Raw genomic sequence first — 21,540 nt, forward strand, 5'->3', positions numbered from 1 at the left:
AGCCCAGACATTGTTTGTACAACGAGCAGATGAAGGGCGAGACGTTGTTTGTATGTGAGTGACGTGGACTGGTCGGTATAAACACTGTGGTCAATGCCCTGCAGATGTTGCTACTGGTTAGAGGCGGTCTCAGGAACACTGAGTTAACAGTACTGGCATCCGGAATACATACAAGAAGGGTTCTATTATCTTAAGTTAATCAGACGCTTATCATTTCATCTTAACCAACCGACCATCGGGACGACATTTGTACTCTACGGTGGCTTTGGTTGTGGGCATTGATGCCATATCATAAGATTCCGGTTACGTATAAGACTGGTATCATTTACTAGAAGCATGTGTATGTTCAAAATGCAAACTTATAGGAAATTTTCTAAAATGATAAACACTTTGCTTCAATTATTATTGATTTTTAGGTTTAAGTAAGTATGTTTATGCTGTTTTGAATTCCCAATACTTTGTAAAATATATTCTGGAAACTCTACACAACATATAACTGAAACTGTATACTATTATGCATATATTTAAACTGTATTGTATGTATCGTGCAGTATGTCTGTAAGAAATGCCGGTGAATTAGTCAACGACGTATCTTGAAAAGGAGGCGATAGAATAGGGCCTTTTTCTGGCCTACTTGAAATATCAAATTTTAAAGTTTTGAAAATCCTAGAATATTTGAACGAAAACTTAGGCAGACCATTAACCTTTTCTCGTACACTTGCAAGTTTGGGACTTCAGACATGGTCAAATACACACTTTGGGGTACAATGTGTGAAAAAGGCAGATATTTAGAACTTCAAATGAAAATCTAAGTATGACTACGTTTGAAGATCTAACTATGAGTAAGTCTGTGACCCAAGATGTTCTCTTTACTGTATGTTTGTACTATTTTATATGTACATCTCCTAGAAAAGCAGCTTGGGTCAATACTTGCTGATGTTTAAATGTTAGAAAACGCTTCATGAAAACCCCTAAAATCAGCCTGTTTGACACATTTTATCCTTACTTATGCCCTTAGGGTTTTCACGCAAACAAGCAATTGCTGCAAAAAGCAAAGTTTAGTTCTCATTCATATGAAAATATCTAATATCTTTCATTACAATTTCTAAATATGTTTTAATTGTGCAGCTACCTTGCGCCCAAACGGTCTCTTATCGTATCTTGACCTTCATACGACATATTTAGTATATTTAGTACGACAAGGTACTTTAGTGAATCGATATATCCTTTCAACTCAATCGTTGTGGTTTGAAAACAGAACGTAATATATCATTGAATTTGTGTACGACATATCCCGGGAACTGTAGGCAATATGTTCTTGAATCTGTCACATATATCTTTGAAACTGAACGTAATATATCATTGAATCTGTGTACGACATATCCCGGGAACTGTAGGTAATATGTTCTTGAATCTGTTACGTATATCTTTAAAACTGCACGTACTATATCATTGAATCTGTGTACGACATATTCCGGGAACTGTAGGCAATATGTTCTTGAATCTGTTACATATATCTTTGAAACTGCACGTAATATATCATTGAATCTGTGTACGACATATCCCGGGAACTGTAGGCAATATATTCTAGAATCTTTTAGATATATCTTGAAAATGCACGTAATATATAATTGAAACTGCATGATATATCCTTGTCAATTTATATCCTTATTGTGTCCAGAATGAAGGTAGAACTTATTTATACCAATGATCCTCTTCTAGTATGAAGGCCTGGGCAGCAACGAGTGGGTGTACCCCGACGGCGAGGAATACAGCGCCCTGGCACGGTCAGTTCCTTCACTATAGTCATCGATTTGTCTTAATGAACTGCTACAATTTGAAGTCTTACTTCTGTATGCTAATGTCGAAATCCTAAACAGTAGCCGGATCATGCTGGTGTAATTGTCATCGTCCGACTACGCTGGAGATCCTAGACGGAATTAGAATCTGCATTTAAGGGCCGCGATGCTGAAGGTTATCATGTCTCTGCAGCCGACGTAGATCCTACACTTTGATGTATATCTGCTAATAGTCGTAGACGCGGGTCCCTTTGGGATCAAGACTCTACTTTGTTTCTTTTACGACCACAGTTATACAGATTGTCGAATTAACAACCATCATTATTGTGTCTGTTGTTGCACTGGTAAAACCCATGCTTGCAGAACACATCTATTTCGACCTACATGTCATTATGTCTATAGACCACTGGGCTGACGGTCTCATGGCAAAACGTTTTGATTTGTTGCTTTGAGTGAAGGTTTTATTCATCCGTAGGTGGTATGAGAGAGCTTCCTATTTTTTATATAAAAAAATGTCAAGGCTCTGGTTTCCTTTGGGTAAACATGGCACTATATCTGGTAAGGACGAGGTAGGATGGAGAGGGCCAGGGAATGGAAATGTCAAATTTGAAGTAACAGAAAAAATTGAAATATTAGAATGACAGACATGTTCAGTGACTGACAGATGGCTTTTTTCTGTCTTTTCTGTGAAAGCCTTGTTCATGTTCATATTTATAGGAAAATGCTTCTTCAGCAACCCATGCTTGCCTTAAAAAGGAGAGGGAAGGGTTTATGAAACAAGTTACATTAGTTCATACTATATATGCTGTCTTGACCACATCTCGGGTTTTGATGGGCCAGTCACTACTACAGACAGACCCGCGAAGATCCGGGGTAGTAACCAATGCTTGCCGTAAAAGGCGACTAACGGGATCGGGTGGTCAGGCTCGCTGACTTGGTTGATGCATGTCATCGTATCCCATTTGCGCGGATCGATGCTCATGATGTCAATCACTGGATTGTCTGGTCCAGACTCGATTATTTACTGACCGCCGTCATATAGCTGGAATATTGCTGGATGTGGCGTTAAACAACAAAGAAACAAACATCCTAACAAATTCTAAGAGTTTGCTCATTTCTTAAATTATGCAAATCCTGCTGTCGAAAAGAGCCTTTATGATACCTTGTCCTTAATCCTATGGTATAACATACCACCATTTGTCCATACCATCAATGAAAACCTTCTCTGTTTCCAGGAAGTACATCCGGTGTACGTACTGGTCAACCATGACACTGACCACAATTGGGGAGAGACCCTCACCTATCACTGACCTGGTAGGTTTGTATACCGTCTATTATGATTGTCTACTATTAACAGTCAACTTGCATCTCTTTAATCCTTACAGTGCAGTATAAGATTCTGGATTAACTAATCGTGGTTACGTATCATCAGAGATGCACACGGAATTCGACAACGTGAACAATGGCCGATATTTACCGAAACTTTGACTTACCGAGACTTCGTAAATATGAAGAGTGGCGTTCCTAACGAAATTGTCCGATTTTGGAAACCTTTCATATAATATGAAACAAACTGTTTTATCTCGTTAAACTTCACTTCATTCAATACCCACAGTAACGGTTGGATATTGGTCAACACTTGCAACTGACTATGTTAGAGTACCTGCTGTTACAAGGGTGATGTCCCAAAGGAGGTAGTAGCTTTAACATTAGCTAGCAGCAATAATTAAGTAGGTAACTTGAACATTTTGAATGCGCTATATGTTTGTGTATATTCAGTCCGTCTGTGACGTGAATCCCACTCGAGATGGAAAGCGAACAGGAAATTAATTTTTGAATAAAGAATAATCTCCGTCCTTGTGACGCAGTTGTTAGCATTGTATGAAGTTGCTCGATTCGAGCCAGCTGTGTTAGTGTGGAAATCGGGCACTGAATATCTGCAAAAGTAAATGGTTTCTCTCCAGTGAAGAACAATCTTTTTCTGGGACAGATTCTAAGAATGTACTTCCTGGCGTACAGTGCCGGGAGGGATCAAACGTTCCTATGTACCGGAAATAACATGAAGAATTCATAAAATCTTGACACGGGCCCCGAGGGGATTCCCTTAAAGTACATTCGAACCTGTCATCGGGGCATACTTTCACAAGCTTTGACAGTCAGGAAGACCGCGCCATCACTTCCGGTTCTCGCGTCTCAGACAAACAACGGCATGCACATTCTCAGGAACCTGTTGCCGTTGACAGTCAGATTGAATGGGAAGAATAAATGGAATCGGGTCTTTTTGTCAGGTGTGAAGTCAAAGAAAAAGTCAATTTTAAGTGGGCGAATGAAATGTTTTAATGAAATGGCAAAACATGTTTTCTTGAAAATACAAATTCCTTTTCGTCTGATGTATCCAACTCATACAACCAGTTATGAGGCACGAATTCATTAAAGAGTACGCAGTATAATGAGGTTGTATTTGCAAATGAGGTCATAATTTATTTAAATATAATACATGAGACTTGTCCATAAAGTTGCCTTTAGTTTGGTATTAGCTTTGGGTGCAGAGTAGGAGGAGATTTCAAAGGATAAATGATCAAATAAGCGTAACCCCTTCGCCAAGAACCTACACCCTGTGTGTTCTCCCGTGTCCATCCCTCATAGGTTTTCGTTTCACTCCCATCTCTCATCTCTCATTGGCTCTTGGTTCTCTCGACTTCGAGTTAAGGGGGAAAGATTGGGTTGTTTTAGGCGGATACTAACTGTGCCTTTCTCAACCTTGTACCAGGAATATGTCTTCACTGGCTTGACGTTCCTCATCGGCGTTTTCGTTTTCGCCGCCGTTGTTGGGAACGTCGGTGACGTCATCAGCAACATCCACGCTGCAAGACAGGATTTCCAGGCACGGTATGTGGGACAGCAGTGTCTAGTCATATTACTAAAATGCAATATTACTGGTATACCATTCGATGACGTTGAACAAGATTTGATAAGGCCGATAAAGGTGAACAATCATGTTTTAATATAGCTGATATGAAACTTTTGTTTTACCTCCCCATGAACAGAATGGACCAGATAAAGTTCTATATGCAGCACCGGCATGTCCCCGAGCATCTTCAGGACCGGGTGAAAAAATGGGCGGACTATACGTGGAACAGGTTGGTCCTGAGCTAATGCTTCTACATTGATATTCCAAATGAACCCTTAGATATTCCGACCCGTGAAGATTCCGGGGTAGAATAGGTCTTCAGCAACCCATGCTTGCCGTAAAAGGCGACTGTGCTTGTCGTAAAAGGCGACTAACGGGATTGGGTGGTCAGGCTCGCTGATTTGGTTGATACATGTCTCGATCCCAAATGCGTGGATTGATGCTCATGATATTAATCACTGGATTGTCTGGTCCAGACTCGATTATTTACAGACCGCCGTCATATAGCTGGAATATTGATAAGTGTGGTGTAAAACAACAAACCAACCAACCAACCTTAAATCTTCCGCTGTATATGGGTCAGATAATCTATTAATTAAACGCAAGGTACCAACGTTGTGTTTTAATTCTTCATTCTTTTCATTTTATTCATTGACATTTGTCGACATTGCAACCTGGGTTATTTGCTACCCAACATTCAATGGTTTGGACACATGTTTCGGGAAGGTTTGATCGGAGGTAATCAAATTAAAAAATTGGACAAACGTGGAGAGTAGTATTTGAGTGAGTTTTTACATTGTGTTACGAGACTTAAGCAATATTCAGCAATATCAGCAATAGGGTCTTCATACATTGTACCCATATGGAGAATAGAAACCCTGCCTTCGTCGGGACAAGCGATCGCGTCTATCACTGAGCTACCTTACTGCCCCTAAAGTCGACGTGCACGCTAAAGTCTGGAGCATGGTTACAATGATGAAGGATATCAGTAGCGCCAGGCGGTACGACCGACACTGTATGTATCTGGTACGACCCCGGGGATGAGCCATGCGTACGCTATAGATTTCTTGCAGCTGTTCCAGAACAAAGGGTCTGTTGTTTGATATGTTTTGAGTTTGAAGAACAAACAATACAGGTTCCACTTAAAAAACGGGGTTCGAGTTCAACTCTAGGAATTCCCCAGGATCCTTACTGCATGAAACCCCATATGGTCAATTTAATCCCTATACCAAATTGCAGAGAGGTCGTGCTAAAAGTGCAATGTAAGAAATCAAAACTGAACTACCGGAATGGCCACTGAAGCTGGTTCTTTTAAGGATCACGTAATTTTCTCTTCCCAATTTTTAGAACGTGTATGCGACCACAGCCACACGTTGACGATCGACAAACGAGGGATAATGGCATGTTATATGGGAGCAAAGATTATAAAGCAGAAATTACTCAGTAATAGCATTTTTAGGAGGGCACTTTACTTCTAGTTAGTATGTTGTGTGTTTTTATAGTCAAATAATATCGATTATTCCCAAGGAGGAATCAGGTCCAAGAATAAATACACAAGGATTGTGCATTTTTACAGACATAACAGCGGTATAGAACAGTACATCGTGCGGAAGTAACAAAGCACACTGCCAGCAGCAAACGCCAGCCGAGTCAGATTAATCCATCTTCCTACTTTTCTACGACCACATTTGAACAATAAATCGGAAGCCCTGTGTAAATTATGTATGTTTCGATGCTGTATCGGTTACGGTTTGAGTCAATTATTATTTCCGCAAAGTTGGCTTAATTTCATAATCACAATGGTTCCGTTATCTTCACGGTGAACTTGGTGACGGCTTGGTGATAGCCCGCTCTCCTGTGTCCTCCGTAACGCACCGTGTGTCAGTAGGTGATGAAAGGTGATGCTTCTATCTGTCAGCAATATGGAGTAGAGAAGTTTATCAGTTATATATATGGCGTCTAGCGACGATCATATCACACATTTCGAGGACATGATGATTTAATAAAACTGGTTGTTCAGATTTAGACAATAAATATGACTGCTTGTTCTGAGGTTTGACTGTTGTGTTGTACACGAGACAGCGGTATAGATATTGTATTGTAATGTTTCTTTGAAAGGATGAAACAAGAACATATGGCACTGGGGCGATCAGTAGTTTCCTGGAAGCGTATTTCTACTGGGGCGGCCAAACTTGATCCCAAAGCCTTAACAAATCAAATGAAGCCCATATGTTTTTGACAGATGAATATTGAAAGTCATAGGGCACTTCATATAGCTGTAACTTCTGATAGTTGTAGTGATGTGTGAATGGAATCAGCGGGTGGAGATTAACGCTGTTGTAATCTGACAACGCTATATTTTCGCGACGACTTGTTCACCATAGACCAGGTCTAAGAATGTGGTTCTGTTCAGGTGGATATACATGTATATCTGTGTTTGCTAGGACCAAGGCTACAGGCGAACACTGTGATGCTAGTTTAGTGTATACACCTGTGCATCTGTGTTTGGTAGGACCTAGGGTACAGGTGATCATTGTGATGCTAGTTTTGTGTATACACCTGTGCATCTGTGTTTGGTAGGACCTAGGGTACAGGTGAACATTGTGATGCTAGTTTAGTGTATACACCCGTGTATCTGTGTTTGGTAGGACCTAGGGTACAGGCGAACATTGTGATGCTAGTTTAGTGTATACACCTGTGTATCTGTGTTTGGTAGGACCTAGGGTACAGGCGAACATTGTGATGCTAGTTTTGTGTATACACCTGTGCATCTGTGTTTGGTAGGACCTAGGGTACAGGCGAACATTGTGGTGCTAGTTAAGTGTATACACCTGTGTATCTGTGTTTGGTAGGACCTAGGGTACAGGTGAACATTGTGATGCTAGTTTAGTGTATACACCCGTGTATCTGTGTTTGGTAGGACCAAGGCTACAGGCGAACATTGTGATGCTAGTTTAGTGTATACACCTGTGCATCTGTGTTTGGTAGGACCTAGGGTACAGGTGATCATTGTGATGCTAGTTTTGTGTATACACCTGTGCATCTGTGTTTGGTAGGACCTAGGGTACAGGTGAACATTGTGATGCTAGTTTAGTGTATACACCCGTGTATCTGTGTTTGGTAGGACCTAGGATACAGGCGAACATTGTGATGCTAGTTTAGTGTATACACCTGTGTATCTGTGTTTGGTAGGACCTAGGGTACAGGTGAACATTGTGATGCTAGTTTAGTGTATACACCCGTGTATCTGTGTTTGGTAGGAGCTAGGGTACAGGCGAACGTTGTGATGCTAGTTTAGTGTATACACCCGTGTATCTGTGTTTGGTAGGAGCAAGGCTATAGGTGAACATTGTGATGTAGTTAGTGTATACACCCGTGTATCTGTGTTTGGTAGGACCTAGGGTACAGGTGAACATTGTGATGCTAGTTTAGTGTATACACCCGTGTATCTGTGTTTGGTAGGACCTAGGGTACAGGTGAACACTGTGATGCTAGTTTAGTGTATACACCTGTGTATCTGTGTTTGGTAGGAGCAAGGCTATAGGTGAACATTGTGATGCTAGTTTTGTGTATACACCCGTGTATCTGTGTTTGGTAGGAGCAAGGCCATAGGTGAACATTGTGATGCTAGTTTAGTGTATACACCTGTGTATTTGTGTTTGGTAGGACCAAGGCTATAGGTGAACATTGTGATGCTAGTTTAGTGTATACACCCGTGTATCTGTGTTTGGTAGGACCTATTGTACAGGTGAACATTGTGATGCTAGTTTAGTGTATACACCTGTGTATCTGTGTTTGGTAGGACCAAGGCTATAGCTTGATGAACATTGTGATGCTAGTTTAGTGTATACACCTGTGTATTTGTGTTTGGTAGGACCAAGGCTATAGGTGAACATTGGGATGCTAGTTTAGTGTATACACCTGTGTATCTGTGTTTGGTAGGACCAAGGCTATAGACGAGCCCAGTGTGTTGCAACTTCTGCCAGAGAGACTGCGGACAGAGATCGCCATCCATGTGCATCTGGAGACACTAAAGAAGGTAATACAAGATGTGCAAATGACAACTCCATGGCCACTCATCGTAACTGAGTGAGTGAGTTAGTTGAGTTTCATGCCGCTTTGAACAATATTTCCGTTACATCACGACCTCTTGGTTGAATTTTGGAAGGAAGGTCCGAAGAGACGCGACCGAAGACAATATGGTATAACCTTCAACCTCTGACATTGTCGTTATACGAAGGATCACAATTAGGAAGAATTTGGGATTCGAACTTAGGAATATCGAATCCTGAGTAAAGTCTGAAGTTATCCAAGTTTTAGACGTTAATGACTTGGAAACAAGCCCTCGGTAATAACCAAAATGACAGCGAATCTGATATTCGTACAAGTGATATTAGAATTTTAGACAGCATAAGGGTCGGAACCCAGGTCAGATAATGGCGACACCTTAGACCACTGGACCACCCGTGGCCTCCAGAAGTAACGAAGTCATTCATAATGCACAGTCATCTTACATTTGTTTATTACTTCTGCATAAAATAATAATTAAATTTCAAAACAAGGTGGAGTGCACTTGACAATATTACTGTTAAATTTGACCATATCATACAACTATATACAAGATCAAGAATTGCTGTCCAGGTGAAGATTTTCGAGGAGTGCGAGGAAGGACTGTTGAGGGAGCTGGTGCTGAAACTGCGGCCACAGATCTACTCTCCGGGGGACTACATCTGCCGCATTGGAGAGATAGGTACAGCATTACAGACTCACAGTCACCCCTTTGGGGGCTACTGCTTGGTGTGTAAGGGGTAGAGCCTTGAAAGAAAGGTACATAGTTTTACACACTGTCGTGCACACATAGCCGTCCTTTTGGAACTCTGCTTTGACGTGTAGCTGTAAGCGCCCTGAGAGATGCATAGACAAGGGGTGTATTTGACGAATAAGGTTGGACCCTTGAACCCTTGAACCCTTGGACCCTTGGACCCTTGGACCCTTGGACCCTTGAGAGATGCACACGTCTCTAAAACAGAGAGGACTGTGTCTGTTGTCTAGTCCATTAATATGAGGAGATCCGAGGTCCAAAGGCTTGCCATATAGAAGCCTATAGCTAGAGCATTGATAGATTGCCGGGTGGGTCTCAGATAGACATGTATTCGTGATAGAACGACGAGAAAGTCAAACAGCATGATACATCTCCTGAATGAGGGGCTCATCCTCCGAGATGTTTCTGGCTGATGAACATATTAGTCTTGCAAAGGAAAACACTCATTTTATTTTATTTTCAGGTCGTGAAATGTACATTCTGAACCATGGAAGGGTAGAGGTACGTATGTACAAATGAACTACGTGACTCCATTATATTATATAAAAAGGCTTTCCGTACAACATAAATTTATATACATATAATTTACATATTCTAAGTAATATTTTGATAATAGAGATGACAAGGTTACAAGCCCCATGTAGAGGCCCGTGTACTGCGATATTGCCTGAATATGTCCTTGCGTTAGTCCTTTGTGTGCTTGTGTTGGTCCTTTGTGTCCTTGTTCATGGTAAGTGTGGGTAGGTGTATACTTTGCACTGACTGATCGACTGACTGTCTGTGCCAGATCCTGGTCCCTAGCGCCGTGGCGGGCCAGAGGACTCAGGTGGCCATCCTCACCCCGGGGAACTACTTCGGGGAGATCAGCCTCCTCAAGTTGGACGACGGCCAGAACAGGTGAGATATTACCAAAGTGTACTGTTCAGTTGAATGTAATGTGATCAAAATTGAAACTGAAGCGCTTCATCATTCAACCTTGCGTTGTCTCAAAGAAGTCCAAAATTCCACAGGCAGTTTAAAGTACTTCAACATTCAACCTGCAGATTACATCAAATTCAACGTCCTTCCTCTTGCAGCCTACACCACACTAAAGACCTTCAACATTCCACTTGCAGCCTACACCACACCAACGTCCTTCAACATTCCACTTGCAGCCTACACTACACCAAAGTCCTTCAACATTCCACTTGCAGTCGACACCACACCAAAGTCCTTCAACATTCCTCTTGCAGCCCACACTACACCAACGTCCTTCAACATTCCACTTGCAGCCTACACCACACCAAAGTCCTTCAACATTCCTCTTGCAGCCTACACTACACCAAAGTCCTTCAACATTCCACTTGCAGCCTACACTACACCAAAGTCCTTCAACATTCCACTTGCAGCCTACACTACACCAAAGTCCTTCAACATTCCACTTGCAGCCTACACTACACCAAAGTCCTTCAACATTCCACTTGCAGCCTACACTACACCAAAGTCCTTCAACATTCCACTTGCAGCCTACACTACACCAAAGTCCTTCAACATTCCACTTGCAGCCTACACTACACCAAAGTCCTTCAACATTCCTCTTGCAGCCTACACCACACCAAAGTCCTTCAACATTCCACTTGCAGCCTACACAACAACGAAGTCCTCCGACATTCCTCTTGCAGCCTACACTACACCAAAGTCCTTCAACATTCCACTTGCAGCCTACACAACAACGAAGTCCTCCGAGATTCCTCTTGCAGCCTACACGCATACCTCATCCTGCACTCCAATATTTCAAATGATCAGCTACGATCATTATTAGGTTCCCCGTTACAAGCGCGAACAATTTTAATCCCTCGTTGCATGCAAAAAGACAATGTAATCTAAGGTCATGTACACTATAAAACCAGGAGCAAGCAACGACACGGTTCTATTTATCACACAACATTAGAGCATTAAGTAACAAACCGATGGTATCTGCCATGGACTTATTAATGCTATAAATCTCCTTTTTCTCCGTTTAAAGAGCCATACGTTCTGTTCTGGAATTATACAGTCCAATTCCGCAAAAAAAACATGTTCGAGATCGTATTTGAATGGCTTGTGTACATTCATGCCTATATGTTTATCAGACGTACAGCGGACGTACGGGCTATCGGCTACTCAGAGCTACTGTGTTTGTCCCGTCGAGATCTCCTTTCGGTGAGTCACAAAACTGTTTATACAAAACGAATAAATAAGGAACATTTTACAATAGACACACCGGCGGTGTTATTGTGCCATGATGTTGTTGAATTCAACCTTGACATTACTTGGAAGCATAAAATGCTTGATTTCATTTTTGATTGACTTGAGGTTTTACAGATGTATCAGTGCTACTGCTGTAACTCAAGGCGTCATATTCCTTTGGGAGAAGGGCTGTTTAAAACCAAATAGTGTGGAATATTCAATGTCACATTTCCATATTATGAAAAATTTATAAGGTGATAAATTTTGAATTAGCAAGAGCTCTTTCTCTTCTACATATGTCAGTGGGTTCTATAGAAAATACTCGCAATAATTGATCTCTCTATTTTTTTATAGTTATCATTAACATATGAGTATAGTTATACTAGTATCTGGGGTTATAATGTCTTTCAAAGAAGGACAAATGGAGGTTGTTTAGCCAAATAGTTAAAGCGTTAGCTCGTCACGCCGAAGATCGGGGTTCGATCCCAATGTGAATCAAATATATAAAAAACCTTTTTTGGTAAATCCAAACTCACTCACTCACTTCAGTATGACAATAGCACAATGTAGTAGATCAATTAATTGGGATAAGGATGAGTACAGTTTTACACAAGGTAATGATTTAACCTTAAAGATATGTCCTGATATATCCTGATATGTTCGTTAAACCAGGACTGTCATTGTGTTGCGTTGTGTTTCTGGAAAATTAGTACAATCCCGTCGCTGTCACTGACGGATATTTGATTGCAAGAATCTATAACCCAGCGACAGACAGTTTCACTCTCTGAGCGACAGCTGGCTTTGAGATATTGACTGCGTTGTTAACGCATGAGCCTAGCACCTATCTCGGTTAGTGGGACTACCAAGCACAATTCTTGTTCATATTCCTTGACCTAAAAACCACAGTAGCCTATTTAACAGATACGATCTGGGTAAGAACTGGTCTTCAGTAGCCCCTGTCAGGATCGATGTTCATGATGTCAATCACTGGATTGCCTGGTCCAGACTCGATTATTTACAGACCGCCGTCATATAGCTGGAATATTGCTGAGTGCGGCGTTAAACAACAAACCAACATATGTCACTATTCCGTTTCGTAGCACAGCATGGAGTTTGGTACTTGAACTCAGTGGATCCATCCATTCCTTCCAACACCTCTCCTTGGCTTATCTTTCAGCCAGACTTGTGTTGTAGTGAGTGAGTGAGTGAGTGAGTGAGTGAGTGAGTATGGTTTTACGCCGCTTTTAGCAATATTCCAGCAATATCACGGCGGGGAACACAAGAAATGGGCTTCACACATTGTACCCATGTCGGGAATCGAACCCGGGTCTTCGGCGTGACGAGCAACGCTGTAACCACCAGGCTACCCGACCGCCCCTGTTGGTGGTAAGAGGTGACAGACCGGATCGGTGGTCAGGCTCGCTCTCTTGGTTGATCGATGCATGTCATCGTATCCCAATTGTGTAGATCGATGCTCATGATGTCAATCACTGTAGTGTCTGGTCCAGACTAGATTATTTACAGACCACCGTCATATAGCTGCACTATGGGTGTGGAGTTAAACAACAAACAAACATATCAGATGATCTGGGGATGGGTTTTGTATTTTTAGTAATGAATGGTCAGTGTAGTAATTATGAAGTATACATTTAACTGCAAAAACGTTTATCACTTCGTTCGTTAAAATTACACGTTGTAGCGCTGATGGACACATGTATATCTTGACCGTGTGTGCTTGCGTTCTTGCTTGCGTTTCTGCTTGTGTAGGTGTTCCTACCAACATCAAGGTTTTAGTGATACTTTGTTGGTGAAAGTATTTGTATTTATTATGTTGCCTAGGCAATAACGTGTAACTGATTCAGACTCCAACTTCAGTCAAATGAGTCATGACATCACCGGAAGTAACAGGTATAACTACCCGGCTACGTCTGACCAGACAGATACTGGTATGACATCATATCGTATGACATGTATTTGGGGATTCCGGGTTAGAATACATCCTATGCATATCGTAAGAGGCGACCAAATGGATCGGGTAGTCAGGCTCGTTGACATGGTTGATTGCATGTCAATGTAACCCGGCTCTGTGGATCCTATTTCATAGTGTGAATCACTGGATTGTCTGGTCCAAACTCGAGTATTTACAGGACACAGTCATATAGCTGGAATATTGCTGAGTGTTGCGTCAACCAACAAATGAACAAACAAACAAACATGCTACTTATACACATGCTGATTCTCCTAGGCCCTTGTGGAGTACCCAAACGCAAAGGAAATACTGGAGGCCCAGGCGAAGGAACGGTAAGTACCTTTGTCCTGACTAGACAAGTCTTTAAGTGCCACTTGCCTTGAGGACCAATCGCTTTCAAGTGATTCAGATGTTGCCGGATGTCATGTTAAGGTTCGTTGTGCTAGTAAGTGTTTCTAAACCAAGAAATATGTTATGCAGTAAGCCAATGATAAATGGTTTTGTATCTCTTCAATATGCGGTATTGATAGCACAGTGTGTAATGTGCAGGTATGACACACACATGGTACGATTTATCATAGGAATGAAATATGAAGAGCCGTTAAAATTACCCCGCTTTAGCCTGCCTGAATAACTCTTTTTCCAATCCTGACCTGGGCCCCTTTCCACAAAGTGATCTTAGCGCTAAGTCGATCGTAACTCCCATTCTTTAACACTGACTTACGACAGTCGTAGCGCTAAGATCGCTTTGTGGAACGGTGCTCTGGGCGCTACAGTATTTAATCTCAAGTTAATTATTTCCGTAGAGTCACAGTGGGCTTTGTGTATTGATGTGTTGCATCAGTGTGTCGGGATGTATGCTCAGCTGTTATTCCCCAGGATGATGCAGACAAAAGGGGTGCAGAAGTCGGACGCTGGCACCCGCAGGGCAAACACCACCCCCAAGAGGCGAGCACGTGACATATTTGCTGACGTCATGAGACAAGAAGGGTTTGCTAAGCTCATATCTGCACGAGGTATATATGATCATTACTCTAAACAAGTATGAGATACCTGAGATGAGCTTTGAGCCAACAGATAATTGTGGTAAAGGAATAAGGATTGGTATAGTTAAAATGCAATTGCAGTTGGTGTCGTGGTTTTACTGGGAGTTTGTTTTAGCATGTATGATGCAGTTATTAACACCGTAATTTGATAAAACAATATTCGAGTAAACCATAGTTTCGAGACAGAGAGGTTGTGGTACAGCCAGGTGGTCAAAGCAGTGGTTCATCACAGCGACGGTCCAGGGCCCACTTGCACAAAGCGATCTTAGCGCTAAGATGGTCGTAACTCCCATACTTTAGCATAGGCTTACAATAGTCTTAGCGCTAAGATCGCTTTGTGCAAGTGGGCCCAGGTTAGATTCCTCACAGTGGTAGTGTGTGAAACCCAATTCGTGTACCCTCTAGTCCCCCCGTCACATGGCTGGAATAACACTAAAACTGAAACTCCCTATTCACTCACTTCGAGATAGATGCTTTATAAGCATGTAGGACCTTGGGTTACCCAGATGGGTCAATATTCGAGTCAACTGGTGTTTCGAGATGCTAGATGCGATGCTCTTATCGACCAGGCGAAGACACTGGAGTGTATGTGTGAATAAGTGAATCTGGTTTTTACACCACCCTCAACAATCAGTCACACAGTTGATAAATGCAGTGGAAAGTATCTTAACCAGGAGGGGGCATCTTAGAAATATGAAAACAGAAAAAGGGCAATCGATTGGAAATCTGTCTGGAATGTGACGCAAAAGACCTTGTACATCAGACTAATATCTACACAGAGGTCCACATGTTGGATTCTTGCCTTTCTGGACAGGTTGTAAACTGAGCGCATTGCCCCGCCTTCTACTGAACACCTAAACAGGGGCCTGATGTCTGGTTTTTCACACCTATGTTTAAGTATATACTAGTTCTATTCATTTCGTTGGCATTTGCGATTGTAGGCGACATATGGCGACCAAAGCGGCACATGCACTAGCCAGCTGGCGCCTTTAAACATCAGATCGATCGCAACTAGTGTCGTACATCGATACAAGCCGCCCTACAACTTTCAACGAACATTAAACATACATTAAGTAACGATCGCGACCATGCCTCTTCCAATTGGAATCCCTAGCTTAACATCAGGGAGGTACAGATTGCCAAGTGGTCTGAGGCGCAGCAATTCACTCTGCAGAGTTGCGCCCCTTGACAGTGCAAGGATCCTTGTGCTAATGGATTCCATAAAAGTGGAAATGGACAGTCACGCTGAACTCTCCTTCCTCATTAAAATTTATAATATCCCGCCAAGCATGTGTAGTTTATCAGTTGTGTATGTCCTGTTGGTGCACTAAAATAAACTGCCGGGGGAAAGAAAGTACATGTATAGTCTTAAAAATTAGGTTTGACCCACAAATTACAAACGTTAGCAAAACGTTACGAGACCGAAACGAGCCGCCGAAACACCGCAAACATAAGGGTCAAAACACAACCAATTCCAATATCATATACATCGCCATCAAATAACAATTTCTTTATGTTTCATGTTTAGCCACCATCAAACATGGGTGTAGACTTTTTTCAGATTATTACAAGGACATTTGCTGTGAATATCTTCAATAATACGGCGAAATCACTCCTGTTAGTTCGTAAAGAATATTTCCATTACGAAGGGAAGGGGGTGGATGTGTGATTGATTGGTTACCATGGGTTACTGTGAGTGAATGGATGCGTAGTATTTACAGCGCTTGAAGCAAGCCATGTCACGACGTCGGACAACATGAATTGGCATCACCCAGTGTACCCAGGGGGGAATCAAACCCGGGTCTCCGGCGTGACGAGCCAAAGTATAGCCACTGCGCTACCTCGCCGCCACATCAAATATTACTGACGTTACAGACGGCCAAAGTGCAGTTGCTAGTATAAGCCAGTTGGCATCTGGCGAAAACGGTTTCTTCAGGGGGTGTATTTATTACCTATAGGCCGATACACAATTCCATAAATGTGAAAAAATATGAAAGGTTTAGGACAAACATGTTTGTTTCCCTACTGAAACTTTAAGCATAGGTCAGCATTAGTGAAAGCAACGCTCCTCTGTGTCTACAACTAATACTATAAGGATAAATGGCCTAATGTATTGATGTAATATCGTTTTCCTTATCCTAATCAACCGTTAACTGCGCAGGTCAAGAAATGAGCGAGCTGCACAAAGTCATCGGCGATATGAAGACGGTTCTCACACAGGTAAATATCTGTCCCTCCTTATTCTTCCTCATGTGCCAAAAAGGATTTTGGAGGATTATGCTCACTTCTTCAAAACACACACATAATTATACTGTCTTTGATCATGTCCAATATTACAGAACTCACAGCCTTCGTGAATAATCAATGGAATGACCAAAACAAATATCTTTAGGGAAATATTAGATCCCAAGATAAAACAAAATATTGGTCGAAGGGCCATTCAAGGTCGTGCAATTTCATAACAGATGCACAAGATACAGACGCAAGAAGCTTTATTTTCATATATTATAGTACAAAGAACAAAAATGTACAAAACAGAAAAAGTATGTACACACAGAGCATGAATGAATGAAATGATGAGTGCAATGTATCTAAAGTTTGATAGAATATAAAAACATTTAAACACTAAAATTGATGTGATCCGAGCTGTGCTTTGTGTTTCAGGTTTCGCAGTGCAACAGTAAGGCGAAATGCCAGGTGAACCTCTTCGTGTATTTGACCTGGTGTAAATGTAATTGAAAATTGGTTGATGATGGAAATGTCAGAAGATGGTCGTCGGCTGTTGGTCCAATTTCCTTTGGCAGACTCATTAACGTTCTATAATTAGTGTAGTAATTAACATTCCTCATCTTTGGTAGACTTAAGTTGAAATAATTATCAGTATAAACGCGGATAGGTATTGCTAACCATGCAGAGGGGTCACGGGAACGTTTAAGGCCGAAGCTGTTCATACGATCAGTACCGTCCTGAACGAGTTTGTTTTAACGCCGGTTTGAACAGTATTTCAGTTATACCACGGCGTGTCGACCTGATGTGGGAAAAACCCGAAGTAATGCAGATCTTTGACGTGAACACTTTGGGTGAGACCCACGACCCACGAGTCCTGATGTGCTTTTAATTGCATCTGAAATATAAATGATATATGGGGAAATATATGTGAACCATTGCGCAACGAGTTGACAATTGTTTTAGGTATGCCCGTTTGCGCTAAGACGGAAACCGGTTGCCAAAAAGGCCACGAGAGGACACGAGTCGCTATTCGGCTTGTCCCGGAATAACACGAGTTGGTCACGAATGGTACCCTACATGCAAACAATCTGTAGTGACCAATCAACATAAGCACTGGGGCGTGACGACACGCAACCTGCCATGTCTCAGAGCGTTCATGGCCAGAGTGTCGAAAAACCAACCACTGATAGTGGAAGCAGTGTCGACATTTAGGGAATTACAAAGCTGAGTGAACTCATGGCTGCCCACACTCAGGCAACCGATAATGAAAATCAAAACAACAGAAAATAGTGGGCTCTCAGTATTCTGGTCACTGATATTGAATGTTAAATTGTTTGTTTGTTGTTTAACGCCGCACTCAGCAATATTCCAGCTATATGACGGCAGTAGGTAAATAAACGAGTCTGGACCAGATTACCCAGTGATTGACATCATGAGCATCGATTCACACAATTGGGATCTGATGACATGCTTCAACCAAGTGTCAGCGACCCTGACCATCCGATCCCGTTAGTCGCCTAGCTCTTACGACAAACATAGTCGCCTTTTACGTCAAGTATGGTTTACATAAGAACTACTCTAACGCGGATCATCACGGGTTGATATTGAACGTAATATATATAAAGGACTAAAGGACTAACTAATAACTGCAACCCCAAGAGTGTATCCAATTGCATATTGACGTCTGACGATTAGAAGTGAATAAGGTGTTATATCGCTAATGTTTTAAACTTGTTTTTATCTAGAGTCATTTTTTTTGCAGTGTGAGGAATATCAGAGGAGGCTTCGTCAAAAAGACAAATGTTTAAAGAAAGCCACAAGACGGGTGACGGAACTGGAAACCGTCTTGCGCATCCGTCGAAGTTCTAGCTTACCAGTCTCCGTCCGGGATCACGTCACACGACAGGACAGTACTCAGAGCGATGACTCCTACGCGAGCCGGGGTCAGGAATTCACGTGTCAGTGCTTGCACGACGTCCGGGAGTGCAATAACGGAGTTATGTCCCCCTTGAAAACTCGAGGATCACAAGACATTCTTTACCTCGGCCGAAGGGCTTCAAGGGGAACTTCTTTCGGAGACGGATACCACAGATGTCTCTTGAACCAAGATAGTGTCTCATCAAGTTCGTCTCAGTCTCACTCAATGGACCTGCTGTCAGCAGAAGCGCATCTCCATGAGTGCAATACCGACTCTGTTAAAAATGGAAACTTTCACACATGCGCACGGGAGAATAACTCAAACGGAAGTAGTTCTCTTAGCCATCCAGCCAATCAGGAGCCACTTCCGCCTCCAATAGATCAGTACTTCCTGGAGGAACTAGACGCCGTGTTTGGAGATTCCTCGTTGCTTTCGGTGTCGGAGTCAGGACTCATCCTGAGCGACGTCAGCTCCAACAGCGACAACAGTTCCATCGACGACATCGACGACTTGTGATACACATCCCGCTCGTCGCCGCTTGCCACGCAGACACCGTGTTCGAGTAATCCATTGAAATTATATGATATATACTTTGAGAGACGACATGGTCAATGACACTTTGGATGTCTATATGAACCATCATATTCTATTCAGAATGAAGTATCAATTCAAAAGTTGTCAGACAGTTGTATAGAACATTGGAACGTGTTTGTGATGTAAATGTTTGTTACAGACTCGATTATTTACAGACCGTCGACATATAGCTGGAATATTGCTGAGTGCGGCGTTAAACAACAAACAAACAAATGTTTGTATTATATGAATGCCAGTTTCATGCCATTATACAAATTTCCTACGCAATATCATTCTGTGATTTGACATAATGAACGGCAGACTTATTTCATTCACGCTATGAGTGTCATGAAGCCAAAGCATATACTGTGATATGTATCCGTTTCAGATATACGAGATTGTGTTGTTGACAAGAGTGTGTGTCAACGTGTGGCAACTAGATGGCGGTGTATGTTGATGTACACGATGATTTACAAGGCACGTGCTCCACGCTTCTTATAATCTTGATATACGGTCCTAGACTCTTTTTCCATAATGCATATTTCGTGGATTCATGTTGACTTGTCAGCTGATTCAAGCAGACGCATTGTTGATTAATTTAGACTAGTCCGTTGTTTCATATAAATTGTCGTATTGACTAGTCCATTAATTCATATAGAGTTGTCCGTTGATTCGATTAGACTGATCGTTGAAAAAAATATGAACTACTCAGTGGATTCATTTTGACTAGTCCATGCATTCAAATTGACATGTCCATATATTCACAGAGTCCATGGATTCAAAGGAATAGTAAATTGATTCAGAAAGACTAGTACTGGAAGATTGGGGCTGCAAATTGACGTCACCGGTCAACAAATGTATCCACTTTCGTCAAAAAGTCAGAATCCATCTCTTAAGGATGCTAAATCAGATTTGAATCTTTTTCCTATTGCCTGTGTGTTACTTTGGATTCTCTTACCGTATCAAATAAAAATATGAAGTTGGTAATAGCTCTCCTTTAGCTATAACCTAAGACAAGAGATACGCATGATGGAATAGAAGAAGTAACTGTTTTCCTTTTGCATAAAACAAAGGATTTTTATGAATGCTTATGTCGAATCATGTGGGAAGTTGGTCGGTGCTGACTGAAGCTAGTCAAGCATAAACCTAAGTAACATGTCCGTGTCGCAGGGTACGGAGATGATTGAAAAGTTCTGAATCTCATACAGAGGGAATTACGTAAAAGTGAAATATTTTGTTGTGGACATGACGTCTTGGAGGTATAGCCACATAAAGTTACTTGAGTCAAATAAGTAAATTGTTTCTCTGTGACAAGTCGGTGAAATAAGCAGGGCTCCGTGACCTTTAGGAAATGGACAAACCTGAGGAACGTGCAATTCCTTCCATGCAAGGGGCGGAACTTATCAATCAACCCTCGTATAACCAAAAAGGGGGAGGGACTTTATGAAACAGGTCTACAAGTATTAATACAGAAGGATTACTGTATGGCATTTTTAACTTCTATACACAATTACTCGAGAATCGCTTGTTTGTTTTGTACACATTGTATTATATATGTTTGTCGATCTCAGAACGTTCAATTACACATTATGTTCTATTCTGAAGTACTGTTTTTCTGTTGATATGCATTTTCGATCCGTGAAGATCCGGGGTTAAATAGGTCTTCAGCAACTCATGCTTGCCGTAAAGGGCGACTGTGCTTGTCGTAAGAGGCGACCAAATGGATCGGGTGGCCAGACTCGCTGGCTTGGTTGATGCACGTCATCGTATCCATATTGCGTAGATCGATGCGCATCATGTCCATCACTGGATTGTCTGGTCCAGACTCAGTTATTTACAGATCGCCGTCATATAACTGGGATATTACCGAATGCGACGTTAAAACAACAAACCTTTTTTTTTTATAAGACATGCAACACTGCCGACACGGACTCGTTCAAATGTTATGTGACAGTAGTCTTTTTGTATTATTAAAATTTATATTATTTAAATTTAAATCCATCTCAAGTCAGACGTTCTTCAAGCCTCTTTGATGGAGAAAATGAACAATATGCTGAAGATCTTA

General features: G+C 41.7%; 1 protein-coding gene across 7 annotated transcripts in view; it reads left to right on the forward strand.

The window, feature by feature from the left end:
• LOC124145526 (cyclic nucleotide-gated cation channel alpha-3-like) overlaps positions 1-21,072 on the forward strand; it is a 73,632-nt gene extending 52,560 nt beyond the window's left edge. For all 7 annotated transcript variants that reach the window (XM_046515346.2, XM_046515313.2, XM_046515325.2 and 4 more), the window contains 14 exons: positions 1,723-1,787; positions 3,035-3,113; positions 4,570-4,688; positions 4,847-4,939; positions 8,653-8,749; positions 9,352-9,460; positions 9,996-10,033; positions 10,320-10,429; positions 11,644-11,713; positions 13,986-14,041; positions 14,589-14,725; positions 16,917-16,975; positions 17,420-17,452; positions 18,747-21,072. In XM_046515346.2, coding sequence (XP_046371302.2) covers positions 1,723-1,787; positions 3,035-3,113; positions 4,570-4,688; positions 4,847-4,939; positions 8,653-8,749; positions 9,352-9,460; positions 9,996-10,033; positions 10,320-10,429; positions 11,644-11,713; positions 13,986-14,041; positions 14,589-14,725; positions 16,917-16,975; positions 17,420-17,452; positions 18,747-19,418 — 1,737 coding nt within the window. In that variant the 3' untranslated portion in view covers positions 19,419-21,072. The remainder of the gene's footprint in view (positions 1-1,722; positions 1,788-3,034; positions 3,114-4,569; positions 4,689-4,846; positions 4,940-8,652; positions 8,750-9,351; positions 9,461-9,995; positions 10,034-10,319; positions 10,430-11,643; positions 11,714-13,985; positions 14,042-14,588; positions 14,726-16,916; positions 16,976-17,419; positions 17,453-18,746) is intronic.
• The last annotated feature ends 468 nt before the right edge of the window (positions 21,073-21,540 follow it).

The sequence above is a fragment of the Haliotis rufescens genome, unplaced genomic scaffold, assembly GCF_023055435.1.
Source record: "Haliotis rufescens isolate VD_foot unplaced genomic scaffold, xgHalRufe1.0.p SCAF_3, whole genome shotgun sequence".
In the NCBI taxonomy this organism is placed as follows: Eukaryota; Metazoa; Mollusca; class Gastropoda; order Lepetellida; family Haliotidae; genus Haliotis; species Haliotis rufescens.